Source organism: Ambystoma mexicanum, chromosome 11, assembly GCF_040938575.1.
Source record: "Ambystoma mexicanum isolate Mex_15411 chromosome 11, UKY_AmexF1_1, whole genome shotgun sequence".
NCBI classification, from domain to species: domain Eukaryota; kingdom Metazoa; phylum Chordata; class Amphibia; order Caudata; family Ambystomatidae; genus Ambystoma; species Ambystoma mexicanum.
The window spans coordinates 1168114511-1168133786 of NC_090934.1; the positions used below are offsets into that span (position 1 = coordinate 1168114511).

At 45.4% G+C, this 19276-nt stretch overlaps 1 protein-coding gene across 11 annotated transcripts in view; it reads right to left on the reverse strand.

The window, feature by feature from the left end:
- Positions 1-19276, reverse strand: part of TLN2 (talin 2) — a 7472684-nt gene that overhangs the window by 4546284 nt on the left and 2907124 nt on the right. For 10 of the 11 annotated variants that reach the window (XM_069624482.1, XM_069624486.1, XM_069624484.1 and 7 more), the window contains one exon: positions 17061-17150. The exons of the other annotated variant lie outside the window; for it this stretch is intronic. In XM_069624482.1, the coding sequence (XP_069480583.1) occupies positions 17061-17150 (90 nt within the window). The remainder of the gene's footprint in view (positions 1-17060; positions 17151-19276) is intronic. 11 annotated transcript variants of the gene reach the window in all.

Consider the following 19276-nt stretch of genomic DNA (forward strand, 5'->3'; position numbering starts at 1 on the left):
GAAGGCAACAAACATAACATTAATGGGAAAGATGAAGGAAACAGGATATAACAAGGACACAAATGAATGAATATCACAAATCTGTAGAAACAAATGCACAGTTAGAATACGCCTACAGTTATCTAACTGTTGTTAAAAATCGTCAGAAAGGCAACAAACATACCATTAATCAGAAAGATGAAGGAAACACTCAAAGGAAACAAGGAAATAGTTAGTACCATAGTAAAAGAAGGTTTTTTTTTAATCTGACAAGGATTTGTTTCCCCAGACCCAAGGATTAGAAAAGCAAACACAGAAACTGAGCGCAATGCACAGTACACTGGTTTGTAAACTAAATATGAGGGTAAAAAAAAAAAAGGTAAACTGTCTATTATGCAATATAGTACATTTTCAAAAAATGCAAAGACTAACATACCTGTTTCTTTTATCACAGAAATGGAAAAAAGGATACTTTCGCCAAGTACGATAAGCATTTAAAAATTGTATGTCCATTCTGAACAAAGTAAGGAGTAAGTATATTGGCAGTCGTTTTCTACACATGAGAATCTACACGTCTAATCTATGGTACTAATATGCTGCAGTGCCTGTAGGCTGGCCCTTGCATCTTCGGTGTGTAACCTACCACCTACACCTTACAACCAAGGTACAAGGAGTATACTTCCCAGCCACAACCACTCTTGCATATCAAAACTATGGTCCTTGTAAATTAGCTACTTATACATTTTATTTTCGGACCATCGATTGCAGCCATGAAGCTAAGACACTAGGGTGTCAACACAACTAGTGCATTACACCACACCCATATTGACTTGTAACTGCACTGCTTATGACTGCAGTCTTGGGTGCATGCCCTTCCGCCATGCACCCAAGAGTGCAGGGTCTCCCCAAAACTACCTCAGTGATGTGTGGTAGTGGGGGATTTTCTATAGGTGTGGTATCCTTCAGTGCTCCTGGCCAGAGGCTTCACTCCTAGCTGTATGCCCATAGATCTTACATGGGATGGGTGTGCAGTGGCTTCTACGTCTAGTACTTATCACTTTGTTCTTGGGTGCGGCCATGCACCGAAGACTGCATGCAATCCCCACAAACGCAGTACTATGGGTGTATGCATGGGTGGCACATGCTACGGTGGTTGTGGCCAGGGCCTAGAGGTTTAGAAGTAAGGCCTTCAGACTCTAGGCCCTGGCCACAACCACCGTAGCATGTGCCACTCTTGGCGGCGTACTGATGAATACAATAACCATAGGAAAAAGTATAGCAATTACGGCATGGCGTCAATTTCAATGTTCCCCAACACCACACGTGTCCTTACAAATGTAACAACTTCCCCGTGCACTGCACAGGCTGAAATACTGGCCTTATTGGACCCCTAATTTTCTGTGCGTACCCATAGAAAATACATCATTAAGAAGGTATAAGTGTGTTTTTGGGTACATGCCCTTCGGCCATGCACCCAAGAGTGCAGGGTCTCACCAAAACCACCTCAGTGATGTGTGGTAGTGTTTTATTTTCTATAGGTGTGGTATCCTTCAGTGCTTCTGTCCAGAGGCTTCACTCCTAGCTGTATGTCCATAGATCTTACATGGGATGGGTGTGCAGTGGCTTCCACGTCTAGTACTTACCCCCTTTGTTCTTGGGTGCATGGCCTTCCGCCATGCATCCAAGACTACACGCACTCCCCACAACTTGCCAATCCAAACGCAATACTAAGGGTGTATGCATGGGTGGTATATGCTGCGATGGTTGTGGCCAGGGCCTACAGTCTTGGAAGTATAGCCTTCAGCCTTCGGCCGACGGCCATGCATCCAAGACTCTAGGCCCTGGCCACAACCACTGTAGCATTTGACACCCATAGCAGTGTACTAATGAATATAGTAATAGCCATCAGAAAAAGTAATGCATTCACGGCATGTTGTCAATTTCAATGTTGGCTACCACTACGCGTGTGCTTTCAACAGATACAAGTTACCTGTCCACTGCATGGACTGAAGTGCTATCGTTATTACACCCCACATTTTCTGTGCGTACAAGGTGTCCATAGAAATTACATAATGAAGACCAACCCCCAGAACAAATGCATTGATCACCCATGTCTTACTGTCTGAACCTTTCCCAACGCTCTGTGACACAGCAAAAGAGTTTTATAAATAGAGCATGTGTACACTGGTTGTTGCTCCGCTTTCAACGGATTCAAGATGTCAGGCACATCCAAACAATCTGATGCAGAACACGTCTCGCAGCAGCCAACGGGCAGAGACGTCGCGTGTCCGCGGTCATGACGCCAGCCCCTTAGCCAATCGGTATCTTGTCCGTGGACCGAACAGGGAAGTGTTACCGCGGAGCGGACATAGATATCACACATTTTTTCAGACTTACTTTTTCATAATTTTCAAGAAAATGACTGCACGGAAGGTCACCAAATTTACAAAAGCACGCTTTCTGGACCAAGCCCCTGTACCTGCCTCAGATTTCGTCAAAATCCGTCCAGCGGTTTGACCTGTAGCCGTGCGCAAAGTTTTTCCCCCATGTAGTCTAAGGGAAAAAAAGACATTTTGGGACCCCCCCTATAATTTTTGCCCCCCTGGACCAAACATCTCCAAACTTTGCAAACGAAATCACAGTGGCCCATATACTTTTTTTTGCAAAGTTTGGTGAGGATTCGTCCAGGGGGAGCGAAGTTATAAGCCGCCCAAAAAGTGTTCTTCCTATGGAAACAGCAACTTAACCATAACTACACGGCCACTACCGTGGCCGTGTAATATATATATATATATATATATATTCAGTGAAAAAAACTTTGTTAAAGGGACATTATGGTTAAGTTGCGCTACTAAAAACCTATGAAATTCACTGAAAAAACTTTGTTAAAGGGACGTTCTGGTTCCAAGTAAAACTGAAAAACCCCTGAAATGCGCCAGTTATGGTAACCTAAGCAACCATAACTCGCGCCACCACCATGCACTGCTAAGACTAACACTAAAACTAACATATATTTTTTTTTTACACAGACCATACAGACAATCAAAATAATACAACAACAGAGATGTTAGACAATCCTCTGCAGCGAATGGAGCTAAAAATGGATCTGTTAATAAAACATTTAAATCTTTTAAGAATCTTTGTGGAGGACCATATAAAACAGAACATTCAATATCACTGTCCCACATGTATGTGCTCCACCTCTCCATGTCCCAGCCAACTATCCCCAAAACCTCCCCAGCAAGAAAAACGTTACGATGAGACTTCACTCCCTTCCTCCCCTACCATTCATCATATCCAAACCCTTAATTCCCCTGTATTTGTTTCAGTTTCTGGTTCCCCCTCTCTTCAATCATTTTTATACTTTTATACAATAATACAATATTAAGTGTGTTGTTAGTATATTCCTCTGTGTCTTTTTTTTGTAAAAAAAAGGCTGTTAGGGTGTCCGCGGACAGTGCAGCTGTCCAGGATGTCCTCGATTGACCAAAATGGGGCTGTCCTAAGGACACTATACCTGTTCGTATTGTTGGCAATCAAAATGGAAGTGTCCTTAGGACACACAAGATGTCCACCTGTCCGTTAATAACCAAAATGGGGGTGTCCTAAGGACACTATACTGGTTCGAATAGGCCGTAGTCAAAATGGGGGGTGTCTGCAGAACACTCAAGACGTCCGTATGTTTGTAGCTATGCAAAATAAAGTGTCCTAAGAACATTTCCCCTGTTCGCATTGTCCGTAACCAGAATGAATATGTCCATAGAACACATAACCCGTCCGCCTGTCCGCAAACTTGTGACGCACATTAATTTTGGTCGGGAACCTGAACACTGTCCGTAGAACACCCGCACGCATGCGTAACACACCCTTGCCCCTACGAACATCGTGCCTGTCCGCAACTGTCCTCCGCACGTGTGTTGCAGTTTTAATTACTTCGGGGACTGGGACACTGTCCGTAGAACACCCGCACGCATGCGTAGACCCGATGCCGCGCATTTGGTGTCCTACGGACAGCCGTCCCATTCGCCAACATGTCCTCACGTCATCATGTGACCGCACCCGCACTAAGTGTAATGAACAATGTCCGGGCCCCCGAACACCTAAAAAGTGTCTTTTTCAGCAATCCAAGGTATTTTCCTGCGAAAGTTCGCCCTTACACATCTCCCACACTATGTCCCTGGCGATCGGCATACTTTTTAGAATTTTATTTGCCCTTTCTTGGTGTTCGTAGTGTCCCGGGACAGTGTGGGTGTCCGCGAAGCGCGCCCCAGTACCCCTATAAAAGGCCACACCCCAGAGCTGCTCCTTATTCTGGTTTTGGGCTTCCAGGACAGAGACTGCTCCTTTTTGCATTGGATTGCTCTTGCTCTTTGAAACAGCTGTCCTGATGGCACCCATGGCTGCTGCTGGTGCTACTGCTTTCTCAACAGCACCCCCATCACCTCCACCACCAACCCCTCCACGAGGGCCTGCAGAGCAGAACAGGCATCAGGATACAGAGGAGAGTGATGAAGAGGAGGAAGAGGATGAGGTAGTGGATGTCCCTACTACTAGTTCTCACCGTGAATCTTGGGTGTGGAGGTTATTTACCACTGTTGATGGAGTACCAAAAGCACGTGCACACAAGGTGACCTGCAATCAGTGCAAGATGGTGCTGAATCATGGGAAACCAGGTTTGTACAGCTATGGTACTACCTCAATGAAGCGACTCATAAAATCGTTCCACGGTGGGGCTATTCGTAAGGTTGTACCTTGCGATAAACGTAGTAGGTTGAGTTCCCCTACTACATCCTCCGTTTATGCTGCTGCCACCACAAGAGACACTCATGTGGGGCAGCACATTCCTCCAGCTGCCTCGCAGGCCATACATGATGCTGTTGATCCTTACCTTTCGAAGGTTACAGTATGTGCATGTACTGTGACGCAGTTCTCTGCAGGGGGGAGAACCTTCGAAGTGCTTTCGAGACTGTTGTCAAGGAGCATGAGAAGAACTGCTAGCTACCTAAACAAGGCCCACCCTACATCTTCCTCTCTCCACCTGCCCTTTCTTATCCCCGTGGTTGGTGTCCCTTCCTTACCCTCCTTTCCCTTCCTTTCCTTTCCTTGTGTGTCATGTTTAAGAAACTAAAAAATATATAAAACAACAAACAAAAAAAGGCTCTTTTCAGAGGCACCTTTCACTGTACAAAAAGAGAAGTGTCAATGAAATGTGCAGGGCCCTGTGCATTTTTAGAAGTCCGCGGACAGTCCACGGACATCTAAAATCTGTGCAGTGCAGCCCTGTCACAACCATTGCACTTTTCTCTGGGAGGAAGTGGTGGCTCTGAAAAGAGCCTTTTTGTGGTGATTTTTTGTGTTTCGAAAACTTCAAATGGTCAACACCTACTGCAAAATGGATTGCTCTTACTCCAAAAAAAGTTGCAATGCATTTTGTATATTTCGCAGAAAAATCTGATTGCCGGCATAAGTAATATGTACTCAATCTCTGCAAAAAATGTGTGTACTACGAAACATAATGTTTTCATTGTGAAAGAGGACATACAACATCTCGCAAAAAGGCACAGACAGCCTTGTTAACATTGCGCCTTGCTTTCTCCATTTGTGGACCAAATGAAGAAGAACGCAGCCACCTTTGACTCTGCGCAATACGGGAAACAATTACTCTGGAGTTTGGATACATGTCCATAACTTTCCCAAGTCCTTCTTTCATTGCAAATTGCAAAGAGATTCCAGACACTGTCCTAAACTGTTCCCTCCACAATGAATAATAATAATGTCTGGATGACACTGTGTCACCAAAGTAGCACAGAGACATACCAAATCCAGTCACTTCATTCCACGCACTCCATGCCAGTGCACTTCCACATGAGGGAATCCAAGATGTACAGCCACTCGGCAGCGATCTGCATGCACCCCCAACCAATTTATCCATGAATCTCTCAACATCCAAGCAATCTGCTTTCTGAAACACACAGCCATAGCTATCTCCTCTCATCGCAGGAAAAAGACTTTCTGGCAAACTCTCTGCTCACACACCACACCCAGTAAACCCTATTGACCAAACCCTTCGGGAGCTACGTCTCATTTGCATCCCTCGCAACCTCAAAACCCTGTATGTAATACGTGCTGCCCGCTGACAACCACGCTGTTCGCGGACACATCGAAAAATCTGAGGGTGGGGAATAAAAATGTCAGGCTTCTTTTTAGGCTTTTTTCAGATTTTATCTCCACCCTTCCCTTCAGTCTGCAACATAAGCACCAGGTCCTTCCTTGCAACCTTTACTTTATTTCAGACTCTCCCATCTCCAAGCACTACAGAATCACCCAGTACTTAGTAGTCACCTACTGAGTAATAAGCTGGTGACCCCATCAAATCCTTCGCATGTATTTTCCCCTAAGCAGCCCACATACCACAATCAAAATGTTTGGTAGCATTGTAGAGTTATGCTGCAGTGGTTGTGGCCAGGAGCATTCCATCCTCCTCATATGGATAGACTGATACCACACAGCTGTTACAGATATGGACCACCTCCTTAGATCTTCCCACCAGCTATTAATACATGGACCTTCTTGTGATTTCCATCCCATTGCTATCCTTTTCTTTGAAAGTATCAAGGCCAGGTCTATTAGTCTTATGGTGTGTAAATATGCCAAGAAGGCAAGCCTCTAGTGTCCATGTGTATCCAGTTATGCCCACCTTCTCAGTCTACATTCCACTCCTTGCCAAAACTCTTGTGCTACTGGACATATGCATCATTCCTGCCTCGCTCGCTCTACATCCTGGACATCCCGTCCTCTGAGCCTGGGAAATGTGATAAAATGGTGTGGTGTCATGTATGGTCTGTGTAATATATAAAATTTGGTCCATTTTAATATAGCATTTCTTGAGACCTTTTAGGGTATAACAGTGCCCTGTTCCATTCCCCTTCTGTCAATTCCCTGCCCACATTAGTTTCCCATGCGCTCTTCCCTCGGGTTATATCCTTCGGTATAGTCCCCGATATAACCTGGACACTTCATGGCCCCCTTTTGACACATCATATAGCAGTCCAACTATTTTATTTTCATCCTGGGAGCCTGGGAGGTTCAGTCATTTCTTGCGTATTTCATATAGGATTTTACAATACACCAGGAACTATCCCTCGTGTAGCCCAGGCACTCCATTACTTCTTGTAATGTAAGAAACCTTTCTGGTTCAAGCAGATCTCCCTCCAATATGATCCCCTTGCTTTCCCAGCGCAGCCTGAACTGCGCTAAGTTGCTGGTGTATTCCCTTGAGATGGTTGCCAGTGTCATCTCGGCTGAGTAGGGCCCTGCCATTTTTAATGTTGCCCTGATTCTAGCCCAGTTCTTCCTGCCTATTTATTTATTTTATTTATTTATTGCATTTGTTACTCGCCCAAACCCTTAGGTACCACGGCGATGTTACAGACAGCTTAGTTAAAACATTTCTTGGAAATTGCCAGTCGGGCGCAGTGCATGTGAATACAAAATAATCATACATGAAAACTTTAAATGCAGGGCTTAAATACAGTGATATTTCCTGAAGCATGGAAGAGGCTTTTAGTCTTGGTTAAATAGCCACGTTTTCAGAGATTTCTTGAAGCCTGCGAACGTTTGCTCATTTTTGATGGGGAGGGGAAGAGTGTTCCAATATGTGGGTGCGAGATATTGGAAACTACTGCCTCCTGCCTTGGTAGTCTTGTATCGGGGGATGGCTAGGAGTAGTTGACTGTTAGATCTGAGGGTTCTCTTTGATACTTTTTTGGTGATGGCGTGGTTGAGGTAGATGGGGACACATGAGTGGATGCATTTGTATGTGACGCACAGGGCTTTGAATGTGACCCTGGCTTTGATGGGGAGCCAGTGATGGTTTCTTCTAATATTTGAGATATGATCTGACTTCCTTATTCCAAGGGCCGCCCGAAGGGCTTTATTCTGAATAAGCTGTAGTTTGTTTAGATTGGCTTTTGAGGTGCCCAGGTAGAGTACGTTGCAGTAGTCGAGTCTGGATAAGATTAAAGCTCTTGCCAGCGTGATACAGTTAGTGGGTGTCAAGAATTGGCGACTGAGAGCAATAAGTTTAGCGGTGTAGGAAGTAGAGGAGGAAAGGGCGTTAATGTGCTTGGTCATGGTGAGGTTGGCATCAAGGTAGACACCTAGTGTTTTGACTTGTTTGAGTACTGATATGTTTGTGCCATCAATGTTGATGGATGAGTAATCAGGGTGTAAGGCTTCTATTTTGGATTGGGAGCCCACAATGAGAACCTCAGTCTTCTCATCATTGAGGCAGAGGCTGTTTAGTGCCATCCAATTTTGGATTATGGCATATATTTTATTGATAGTGTCGGTGTCTTCAGTGTAATCTCCCGATAAAGGGATGAGGATCTGGGTGTCATCTGCAAAGTTGGTGTAGATGACACCCATGTCGTCTAGCGCTGAGAAGAGGAGTTTAGTGTATGCATTGTATAATGTTGGTGAGAGACAGGACCCTTGGGGGATACCAATGGGTACTATGATTGGGTTGGCGGCTTCTTTACCTATGGCGACCCTGGAGGTGCGGTCAGCAAGAAAAGATTTGATCCAGGTAGTAGCTTCGGTGGAGAAGTTAAAGTCTTTCGCTAGTGTGGCACACAGTTTATTATGGTCTACTAAATCAAACGCTGCGGAGAGATCGAGTAGGAGGAGGATGCAGAGTTTTCCTGAGTCTCTGATGGTATCCATCTGGATTTTTAAGTCAAGGAGCGCCGTTTCTGTGCTATGGTTGGGGCGGAAACCTGATTGCCTCGTGCCAAGGAGGTGGTTTTGTTCGAGGTGAGTTTGGACTTGGTTGTATGCTAGTTTGTCCAATATTTTGAGGAGAAATGGGACAGTTGTTATTGGCCTGTAATTAGTGGGCACCGTGGGGTCTAGGGTAGGTTTTTTCAGGAGAGGGGTGACCCAGGCTTCTTTGATGCTAGCTGGTACTAGGTTGGCATTGAAGGAAGCGTTCACGAAGTTGGTGATAATAGGGGTGAGGGTGTGGGCACAGGATTTGATTACTGATGCGGGGACAGAATCGCCTCTGCAATTGGAGGCTTTGAGTTTGGCGATGGTGTCAAACACTACGTTTTGGGATACTGGTGTGAACTGGAATGGGGAGCTGGTGAATTCCTGGTGTGGTCGATTTAGATTAAGGAGGGCAGGTTTATCGGCTAGTGATTGTTTTTTAGATGTGATTTTTATTTGGAGTAGTTCAATTTTGGCTGTTAGTGCGTCTTGAATAGTGGTGCACCATTCCTTGCTGGGGATGGTTGGGTTTATGGCTGGGGTGGGGTTTTCCAATTCTTTTAAAATGGCAAATAATTCCTTGGTGTCTGAGGTGGCATTGTTGATCCTATTGTTGTACGCATTAGATTTATAAGTAATAGTAGCTGTTTTATAGGTTTTGTTTATTTCTTGGTAGGCTTTTTCTGCCTCTGCAGTAGGATGCTTTCTGTAGGTATGTTCACGCGCGCGTTTGGTTCTTCTGAGGGCGATAAGATCCTCATTGAACCAGAAGCTAGATCGCTTGTCTGAGCGTTTTGCCTTGGTGGTGAGCGGTGCTATGGCATTAATGGTTTCAGTGAGGCAGTTGTGATATATGTCAGCTAGGAGACAGGGGTTGTCACTAGTGATCGAGGTGGAATCTAGGATTTTTGAAAGAGGAGGCGTGAGGTTTTCTGGCGTGAGTTTGCGGGCGTTTCTAGTTGCATAGGTAATCATGGTTTTAGGTTTCTTTTGTATGGGTTCGGAGGGATTGATAGTAAATACAATATTATGGTGATCGGACCAAGTGAGAGGGGAGATGGCGTCAATGGTTATGGGTGTATTAAGGGAGAGGATCCAGTCAAGGGTCCTGCCTTTGATATGTGTGGGTGCATTAACTAGTTGGCTGAAACCCATGTCCTTCAGGGCGGAATGAAGTGATTCTGCTTTGGCATCTTGGCTATCATTGAAACCTAGGTTGAGGTCACCCAGGATGATGTATTTCGAGCTAGGTTTTATTAGTGGAGCTAATAGCAACGGAATTTCAGACTCTGGGTGGTTGTTAGGGCTAGGTGCTCTATAAATTACTATTAAATTAATAGTAGTTTTAGCATTTATGGGAAATTTTACGAGTAGTGTTTCATACCCTTCTATACTTTCGATGGGACATGATCTAAGCTGTAATTTAGTCTTGGCTATAATAGCGACACCTCCTCCTTGTGAGTGGGTCCTATCTGTTCTAAATATGGTGTAGTCGGGTGGGATTGCCAGAGTTAGTAGGGGACCTGATGCTTGATGGAGCCAGGACTCTGTGATTACTAGTATGTCGAGCTGTGATTCCATAATGAGGTCGTGCACTTCTATAGCATGTGCCCCTAAGGAGCGGGCATTGATGAGCGCTCCTTTGAAGGTGGATAGTGATTTGTTGGGGGTGTCTGGAGCTGGTTTGGAAGTAGTGTTGGGTTTCTGGCTAGGAGTATGGTTTTGATGAGGGGGAAGAGCTCTGGGCCTAGTTTGTTTGGGAGGTGTGTGTTCATATTTGACTGGGTTGGGGTGGTTGAAGGTACGAGACCTTAATCGGAAGTGTCTTGCTACACCTATCACGGGGTTAGAGAATTTTTCGGTATGGCTGTGGTGAGGTGACTCTGAGATGGGCAATACGTGTGAGCTTGTATTCTGATAGGTCCTGGGGGTGAGACTTGCGTTATTTGGGAATGGGGGAGTAGAGGGAAGGAATGGTGTAGGACAAGGGATAGGGTGATGCCGGGGGCATGCCGGCTTGCTGAGACCGTTATTATGGGGCCGGTAGTAGTGGCCCAAGCAGGGTGTGAGGCTGGGGAGAATGCAAAACGGGAACATGATGAGGGGCAACCAAATTTGCATATTGGATTAGTGTCAGGGCGAGCTGCGACCATAAGGTGCCGCGCTAGCTCCTCAAAGTGGTCTGTAGGCGACCAAGGGGCACAATACAGCAGTCTAATGGTCTGTAGGCGACCAAAGGGCACAATACAGCAGTCTAAATGGTCTGTAGGCGACCAAAGGGCACAATACAGCAGTCTAATTTGGTCTGTAGACGACCAAAGGGCACAATACAGCAGTCTAGATGGTCTATAGACGACCAAAGGGCACAATACAACAGTCTAGATGGTCTGTAGACGACCAAAGGGCACAATACAACAGTCTAGATGGTCTGTAGACGACCAAAGGGCACAATACAGCAGTCTAAATGGTCTGTAGGCGACCAAAGGGCACAATACAACAGTCTAGATGGTCTGTAGGCGACCAAAGGGCACAATACAGCAGTCTAATTTGGTCTGTAGACGACCAAAGGGCACAATACAGCAGTCTAGATGGTCTATAGACGACCAAAGGGCACAATACAACAGTCTAGATGGTCTGTAGGCGACCAAAGGGCACAATACAGCAGTCTAAATGGTCTGTAGGCGACCAAAGGGCACAATACAGCAGTCTCGATGGTCTGTAGGCGACCAAAGGGCACAATACAACAGTCTAGATGGTCTGTAGACGACCAAAGGGCACAATACAACAGTCTAGATGGTCTGTAGACGACCAAAGGGCACAATACAACAGTCTAGATGGTCTGTAGACGACCAGAGGGCACAATACATCAATCTAGAAGGTCTGTAGGCGACCAGTGTTAGAGACTGAGAGCACATTTCAATAGAATCGGTTAGGATTATAAGCATACAGTAGTGTCTCCGGTGCTAGCATGTACTTACAGTACGTTTTCATTGTCCGGGTGGTAGTCTATCGGTTGGAGAGTGGAAAAATTGTGCAGGGGGGGTGGCCACGCCGCGCTCCTGTGCGCGTAACAGGCGCAGGAACAGGCCTTTGTGTGGCCTTAGTGCTGGCCACCGGCGGTTCCGCCTACCGGCGGATGGATGCAGGTTTAAACTGCATCAAGCGAGGATCAGCCTCGCTTTCGTGCCGCGCGGCGCCCGGCATGCGGGAGTCAGGCACCTTTAGAGACAGGGTCAGGCAGGCCCTTCGGCGATGGTGCTGCATGCACTCCGTGTGCGTGGGCAGCTTCAGGGATGGGAGGGGGGGCTCCTGCCCTCTACCCTCGGCGAGGCTTGCAGGAATGGGGCCTAAATACACCAGTTCCGGTGGATCACTGTCCTGTTGCTTTTTAACCTTAATGCTTCCTTCAACATGTAAGGAGTCATTCCTGCTCCTGACAGGGTGTGTTCCACATTCTCCTCATCTGCTAGCCACCCTGCCACGTGCTGTAGCTCTCCTGCCAAGTAATAGAGCTTGAAATTCGGAAGCCGCATACCTCCATCTACCTACTCCCTATGTGAAGTATCCAATGCTACTCTGCGTCTGCCCTTTGCCCATATGAACACTCCAATTATGGAGTTCAGCTCTCTGAAGAAGAGCTGCGGTATAAGGTATGGAACATATACAAAATAATATAGTAAACGGGGAAGGGCCACCATTTTTAGAAGAGCTATCCTGCCTATTACTGAAAGTGGTAACTGTTCCCAGAACTTTAGCGAATTTTTTGTAGCCTAGTTCTTGCTCTTAACGTGTTTCTGCGGTGTTATGGTGGATGTCCACTCCCAAGTACCTGAATGTATTGACTTTCCATTGTAGACCTAAGCATGGAAGTCTTGTTTCATTTATTCCTACCTATCCCCCCAGTGGGAAAATACAGGACGACTTCTTGCTAATCAATATTCCAGACAACTTTGAGAAATTCGTCAGCACCTCTAGGTACTATTCTAAGGTATGTTCTGGGCTACGCACATATAGTGACATGTCATCTGCATGTAATGACAGAACATGGTGTACCCCCTCCACCTGTATCCATTATTAAATTATTTCCTTAGAAACACTTCTAGAGACTCCAGAGCCAGAATATATAACATGGGGGACAGCAGGCATCCTTGTTTAGTGCCCCTCTGCAGAGGGACCGGCTTCAATATAAATGTGCCTGTCCTTACTCTTGCCACTGTCTCAGGAGGATAGGTCAGCGGGAACGTGCTCGCCTTGGAAGTAAGACGATATGGAGCAACACAGGTTTGATCCCCAGGTCCACACTTAGAAACCTCTGGGTATTTTATCGTGTTATAAATAACCTATCATATCATTTCATATCATTCGTCTCAAGTAGCACACCTGGAACCCTTTCATAAACTTTTCGCCTATCCCAAAGCTTCTTAGGGAGGAGAACAGCAATTTCCACCTTACTGAATCAAAAGCTTTGATGGTTGTTAGGGAGAATTCTCTGTTAAGGCTAATTTCCCAAACCTAGTGAGTCCCCCAGCAGCTTTACTGGATTTTTGGGGTTTATTTTTTTCTCCTGCTAAGAGTGAGACTCTTTTTATCCCAATCTTAGGCATGATTTGCGTATGTCCTTTGACTGTAAATGTGTTTTATGGGCTATGGGGTCTTTTACTCCATAGGGCTTCATGTGTTTTTGGTATGTGTGTTACCCAGCACCCTCAGTACAGTAACACAGGGGTGTCATAGTGACCCCCAAACATAGACTCCATGCCCTGGGACTGACTACTGTCTCCCAGGGCATGTAAAGTCACCATTGGCTTTACTAGTCTCAAAATGTGAACAGAACCAGTATAAACCATCATATTGTGGAAGTACTGGTAGGGGTAATTCGATTGCCCCTGGGTCTGTTTTCCAAGGGAGCACTGTCCAGTCCCCCCTTGTCGAGTTTCTGGCTGGTAGCAGTAGATACCACGCGAAATATTCCACCAGAATATTTCCTATGGGATTTTCCCATTGATTTTAAACGCACCACTTTTTGGTGCAATGTTAAAGATACCGCCAGGTTATTTATTTAATATTTATTCCCCGGTTGGGTCTTTTTACCAGGACTCGGTTTTAAAATGGCGTTTGTGTTCGCCTCTAAAATTCTAACCCAAGTCGAGCCCTTTGTTCCACTTTTTGACTCCACAGAAGCCCTCCAAATGGTGCCACTCTGTCTGGGGTCTACAGGATGTGTGGGAGGGGGATTAGGCACCCAAGTCGCACTGTTGTGTGACTGGCCCCGTGGTGAGCCGCCCGGCTCACCACTTAGCATGTTTGAGTGACAGCTAGGCTGTTGAATGGGTTTTTTTCTGCATAAAAGCAGGGCTTTGGGGACTGGAACTTCAGAAGTCGCCATAGGACCTAAAGAATCTGAAGAGGGGAGAAGCTGAGCCATCTACGACGACGACACCACCGGTGGAGCCCTGCTGTACAAACTCACCACTTCCCCGACGACAGAGGAGATCTTCTTCCAGGAGAGTCTTCTTCCCTTTGAGCTGGTGGGACCAACCAGTTCACCTTTTTCGCCTTCCTGGAACGTCTCGTGGTCGAATCACCCGTGCCAAGCACCCCGGCGGCCGGATAGCCACGCTTCGCCACTACCGCAAATAAAAGGGTCATACCTTTTAATCGGGAAACTCCAGGGCTGGTTTCTTCCCTGGCAGTGCAACGACCTCCAACTTTCTTCCTCGTCGAGATCATCTCTTCCCCTGGACGAAGCCATGACTTGCACCCGCTGCCAGGAACAACTGCCCCCGCTGGAGCTTTCTCACCATTTCAGGTACTGTGTCCCGCCTGGTCTTCCTTGCAACAGATTGTCCAAGGTGTCCGGTAAATCCTTGACTTTCTCACTGGGTTGACCTCAGACCTGCTAACTTTGCCTTTCTGAACTGATCCAACCTCTTTTTGACTTTTCTGCAAAGACTTTGAGTGCATTTCCACTGTGTGATCTTGGGCACATTCCACTTCCACTGTGTGATCTTGGGCACATTCTGCTTTGCTCTCTCCAAGAGTGGGACCTTTTGCTCTACAGTAGACCCTGCCTTTCTTGACTTGCTGTGGTTTCTTAAAAGTGTTGGTACTGTCTTATTTTCCTACTCTGCCTTTTCTCTCCCTTTTTAAATGAATTATTGGAGTGCCATCTACGGTTACACGCTCACCTCTGTTTTGTTAAATAAGTGGTGTCTTAACCCAGACTTGTCGAATAATTAACTAGGGAGGTGTATATACTTATAGTGACTGTGTTTGAACTTGCTTGATATATTAGTGCCAGTGTATTTTCATGAGTGTGTTTTTAAATACATAATTATATACTTTTATACCAAAGCTCTGGTCAGTGTTTGCTTGTTCTACTGTATTTTTAGCCCTATTGTGTATACACTATATACTGCCTAACTCTTCTTGAGGGAAGCCTGACTGCTCAGCCACACCTACCAGGTACATCTGGGTGGTGCAGACTGCTACCAATTGGGTTTACTGCTTACTCCTGTAGTCTTAAACTTTTTGCAGTGTTTCGTAAGGGAACTGCTCAGGTTTCTGCCTAACAATGGTGTCTAGCGCAAATACTTCATTCCCCTGCAGCCTGTCTCGTGTCTGGTCAACAATTGCATGTAATCTTCTCAGGTTTTCTGTTGTCACTCTACCTGGGATATATCCCATCTGGTCGGGGTGTATTAATGACCCAATTACCCTCTTTAGTCTATCTGCCAGGATTGTTGTGAGGATCTTAGTACCCTAATTCATTAATGATATTGGATGGTACGATTCGCAGTGTTTACCATCTTTTCTGGGCTTCGGGATTGGGATGATAATGGACTCCTCCATACTTTGGGGTAATCTGCCTGCCTCATACGCCTGTTCAAAGGTGAGTAATAGTTTCGGTGTAGCCTGTCTACAAATTCATTATAAAACTCTGCTGGTAGGCGATCACCTGGGTATAGCTTCTCGCACCTCCTGCAACGTGATCAGCTAATCTAACAATCCTTGCATCTCCGCACTTAAGGTGGGTAGGTCTATGTCCTCTAATATCTCCTTAATCTCTTGCATCTTGGTTTCTCCAGAGTCCTCATACAGGTGTCTGTAAGATGTCAGGAAGGGCGCATTAATTGCTTTCTGTGACCTCCACAGTCATCCTCTATCTCTAGGATGCCCTCCAGGTTATCTTCTCCTCTGCAAAGCCACACCAACATTCTCTCTTGCTTGTCTCCTTGACCATGAATCTTCTCTGTGTATTTTGCATAGCTATTCTTCCCCAACCTCTCCCATTGTGCTAGGCATTCTTGCCTAGGCTTGATAAGCTCCCCTTCCCTCTTTGTGTTTCCGCCTTTTTTACCCTCTATCTGCTTAATTGCTGCTTCTGTGCTCCCTAACCCATGCTACAGCTTCTTTCGCAACCCCCCTGCTTTGGCAATGGCCACTCCTCTTATCACTGCCTTAAAAGCATCCCAAAAGGTTTGTCCTCCATCTATGGTGCACTCAATAAATTCAAAGTCTTCTGCTATTTGTTGTTCCATAACTTCCCTAAAGGGTCCATCCCGCAGGGTCTCGGCCCAGAGGTTCCATGTGGGTATCGGGGCTTGGTAGGTGCTAATGATCCAATCTACCATCATAGGTGAGTGGTCTGAAAGCGTTCTACCCTCGTATGAGGCCTCCACAAATTCCCCTAGTTTATCTATTCCTGTGAGGAAGTAATAAATATGTGTACATATCTTATGTACCCCCGGGGAGAATGAGAATTCTGCATTGGGACCATGTAGCCACCATAATTCCTGTAGTTCTAGGTTTCTCGGGATCTCTATCAAGACCTTTGCGGGGGGGGGCGGTATTGTATATTTACCATCAGACCTGTCCAACCGTAGATTGATTGTGCAATTGAAGTCCCCTCCCAGATTCAGGTAATTCCCTTAAAGGGGGCTAGTCTAGGATATAAAGCGAGGAAGAACGTAGCTGCATTCTGATTAGGGGCATATCTGTTGATCAAGCAGACCTCTTTTTTTATCCAAAAACCTATGTACTACCACCATTTTCCCTTTGTTGTCCATATGCATTCCCACCTTTCGAAAGGGTACTGAGCACCCCTCTTGCATAATTAGAGTATACTTAACCAAAGCCCGCCCCCTCCATTTCTGTATCACCTTTGCCTGTTTTGCAGCAGTAAAGTGCGTAAAAACATTAACATTTTAATGTGGAAACCCTTACTTTTAAAAAAGAAATCCAGAATCCATTTCATGGAACTTAATGATATTACGGCAGTTAGATAGTAACCACAAAGTGGAACTGCTTACCTTTGAGTTTTCCATTACACTTTCAATGCAGTCAAAGTATGACAAATCACTGACTGGCTCATTAGGATTATCCAGCATCCCTTTCACAGTCTGGAATGAAATAAAACAGTGGGAACTTTTAATGTTTGACCAAAACAAAGCAATGTTGAACCCTTTGTTAGTTTTCTGATTCACAGTAACAACCGAGCTAAGATAGTGTTGCTACTTCATGGGCATATGTTACTGTTAAATCAACATCTTGTCAAAACAGACAGTATTTTATTTATCTTTGCTATGGGCAGTGACAGTTCACGTATCACTGGCAGAGCAATATCGCAGCCATGACTAGGCATATCGCATGGAAAGATCCACACAATAACGTGATTGGCTGACAAAAATTTGAAAATCAGTCTGTTGCGTTAATTTCTGCCCAGGATTCCCAGGACTGCCCAGCATTCTGGCACGCCAAGTAATAAAGGAGGTGATAGTCACCCGACTGTGGGCCAGTTACGTATGATGGAGAGATACCTTGCAGGCGGAGACCATCACATGGGTAGCCTAGCAGAATTGTATCGACCTAGCATGGTGCTATTAATCTATGACCCTCAAGGCCAGATGATGTTCTGATCTTCTGTATGTATCCCATTGTGAAAAAAGGTTTATTTTTAAACCTAGTGCACATTTCTGGTCCTGGGACACTATGCCAGTTTCTCTATCCATTTCTGCAAACCCAAATGTAAATAAACCTGACACTGCTGCCTGGTTTCCTTTATTGGATCTTATTGGCAGGTTTTTACAATCTCCACGTGTCCATGTGGTTTATTGCACTTGAACTGAAAGTAACACCTGGGATGACTCAACTGTTCACTCTAAATTCCTACAGGATAATAAGCAGGGACTGGGTGCCTTTTCCAGCTGTTTTCTACTTCCTGTGTTGCTTACTATCTGTGCCTCGCTGGAGTGGCTGTGAACGGAAGCTTGGTTTAGAACATTCCTGTCCATCGAAGGTCATGTGAACTGGAAGCACCTAGACAACACATTTGCTGGTTACTAATTGTGTTGCGTGGGGGCATTTACCTGTGGATGTTCCGAAGTATGACTTAAATGTTGTGGCATTCACGTAATTAACAGACCAATGTCTTTAATAAAGTTGGAAGGATTTTGTTTCTATCGATTTTTGTACAGGATTGTCTAATCTTTGGAGTTCTGCACTACTTGTCTTTCTATCTTACATTCATGGTTCTAAATCTTTGAATAGAGTATGTGGCGAAAGAAGCAACAGCACAGACACAAAAGACCAAAGTTCAACTGAACACCTTCATTCACTTTGTCATAATGGGTTGTAATAATGTTTAGGGATTCTAGGGAAATCAAATTGGAAAGTGAAAAAGGATTCAATAACCAGAGTGTCCAGATGGGTAAACTCAATGGTGTTTCAATGTCCTAACTTTTGAAGACTGGTGTTTCCCAGGGCTCCCTTTCCCATTATACACTCCGGTATAGCGCCCAGCCGGATTCTTGATTCAATCAAAGTCTCAGGGAAATATCACCCAGCATGCTTCTGTATCAAACTCAGTTCGGGGAGAAGGGACCCCAACTGCCTCTGGGCAACACCTACCAGCAAGTAATTCTTCCACTTTGCTAAGGTTTATTTTCAGGATGTGCTATTTTACACTTCCCAGCTAAGAGCCAGCCTCCTGGGCCAGTTCTTTAGTCTTCCTCCTGTGCTCTTGTCCCTCCCTTTATCTGGGGTATGGTTCTCAGAAAGCTCTTGGGTCTCCCTTTCAAGCTGGCCCACTGCACCCAGAACCTACATGTTGATCTTGGTCTGATCTCTCCCAGTGTCTGGGCTATACCTTATAGAAAGCTCTCTGGTCTGCTTCTTGCTTTCGCTTAGCTGGTCGCTTTGATAGTTCTTATTGCCTTGATTGCTCAATAATATATGTGTGTGTTTGGTCCTTTCTCCCTTCCTAAACAGGACTAGTTATTGCCCTAGTTATTGCCCCTTTCTCCTTGTTCCCTAGGAGATGTTTGCTACGGTTATATGTGATTTTACTGAAGGTAAAATCAGAGTGGTAAATTTCACCGAAGTCAAAATACCGAAAAAATACTGAATTGTTTTTTGTTTGTTTTGGGGGTCCCCCCCAAACCCTCTGTTTTTCTATCCTTTTAGCCCAACCCCAACCGAATCCCCACCCATTTTAACCCTTTACCCCACTACCATATGTATGTATTTA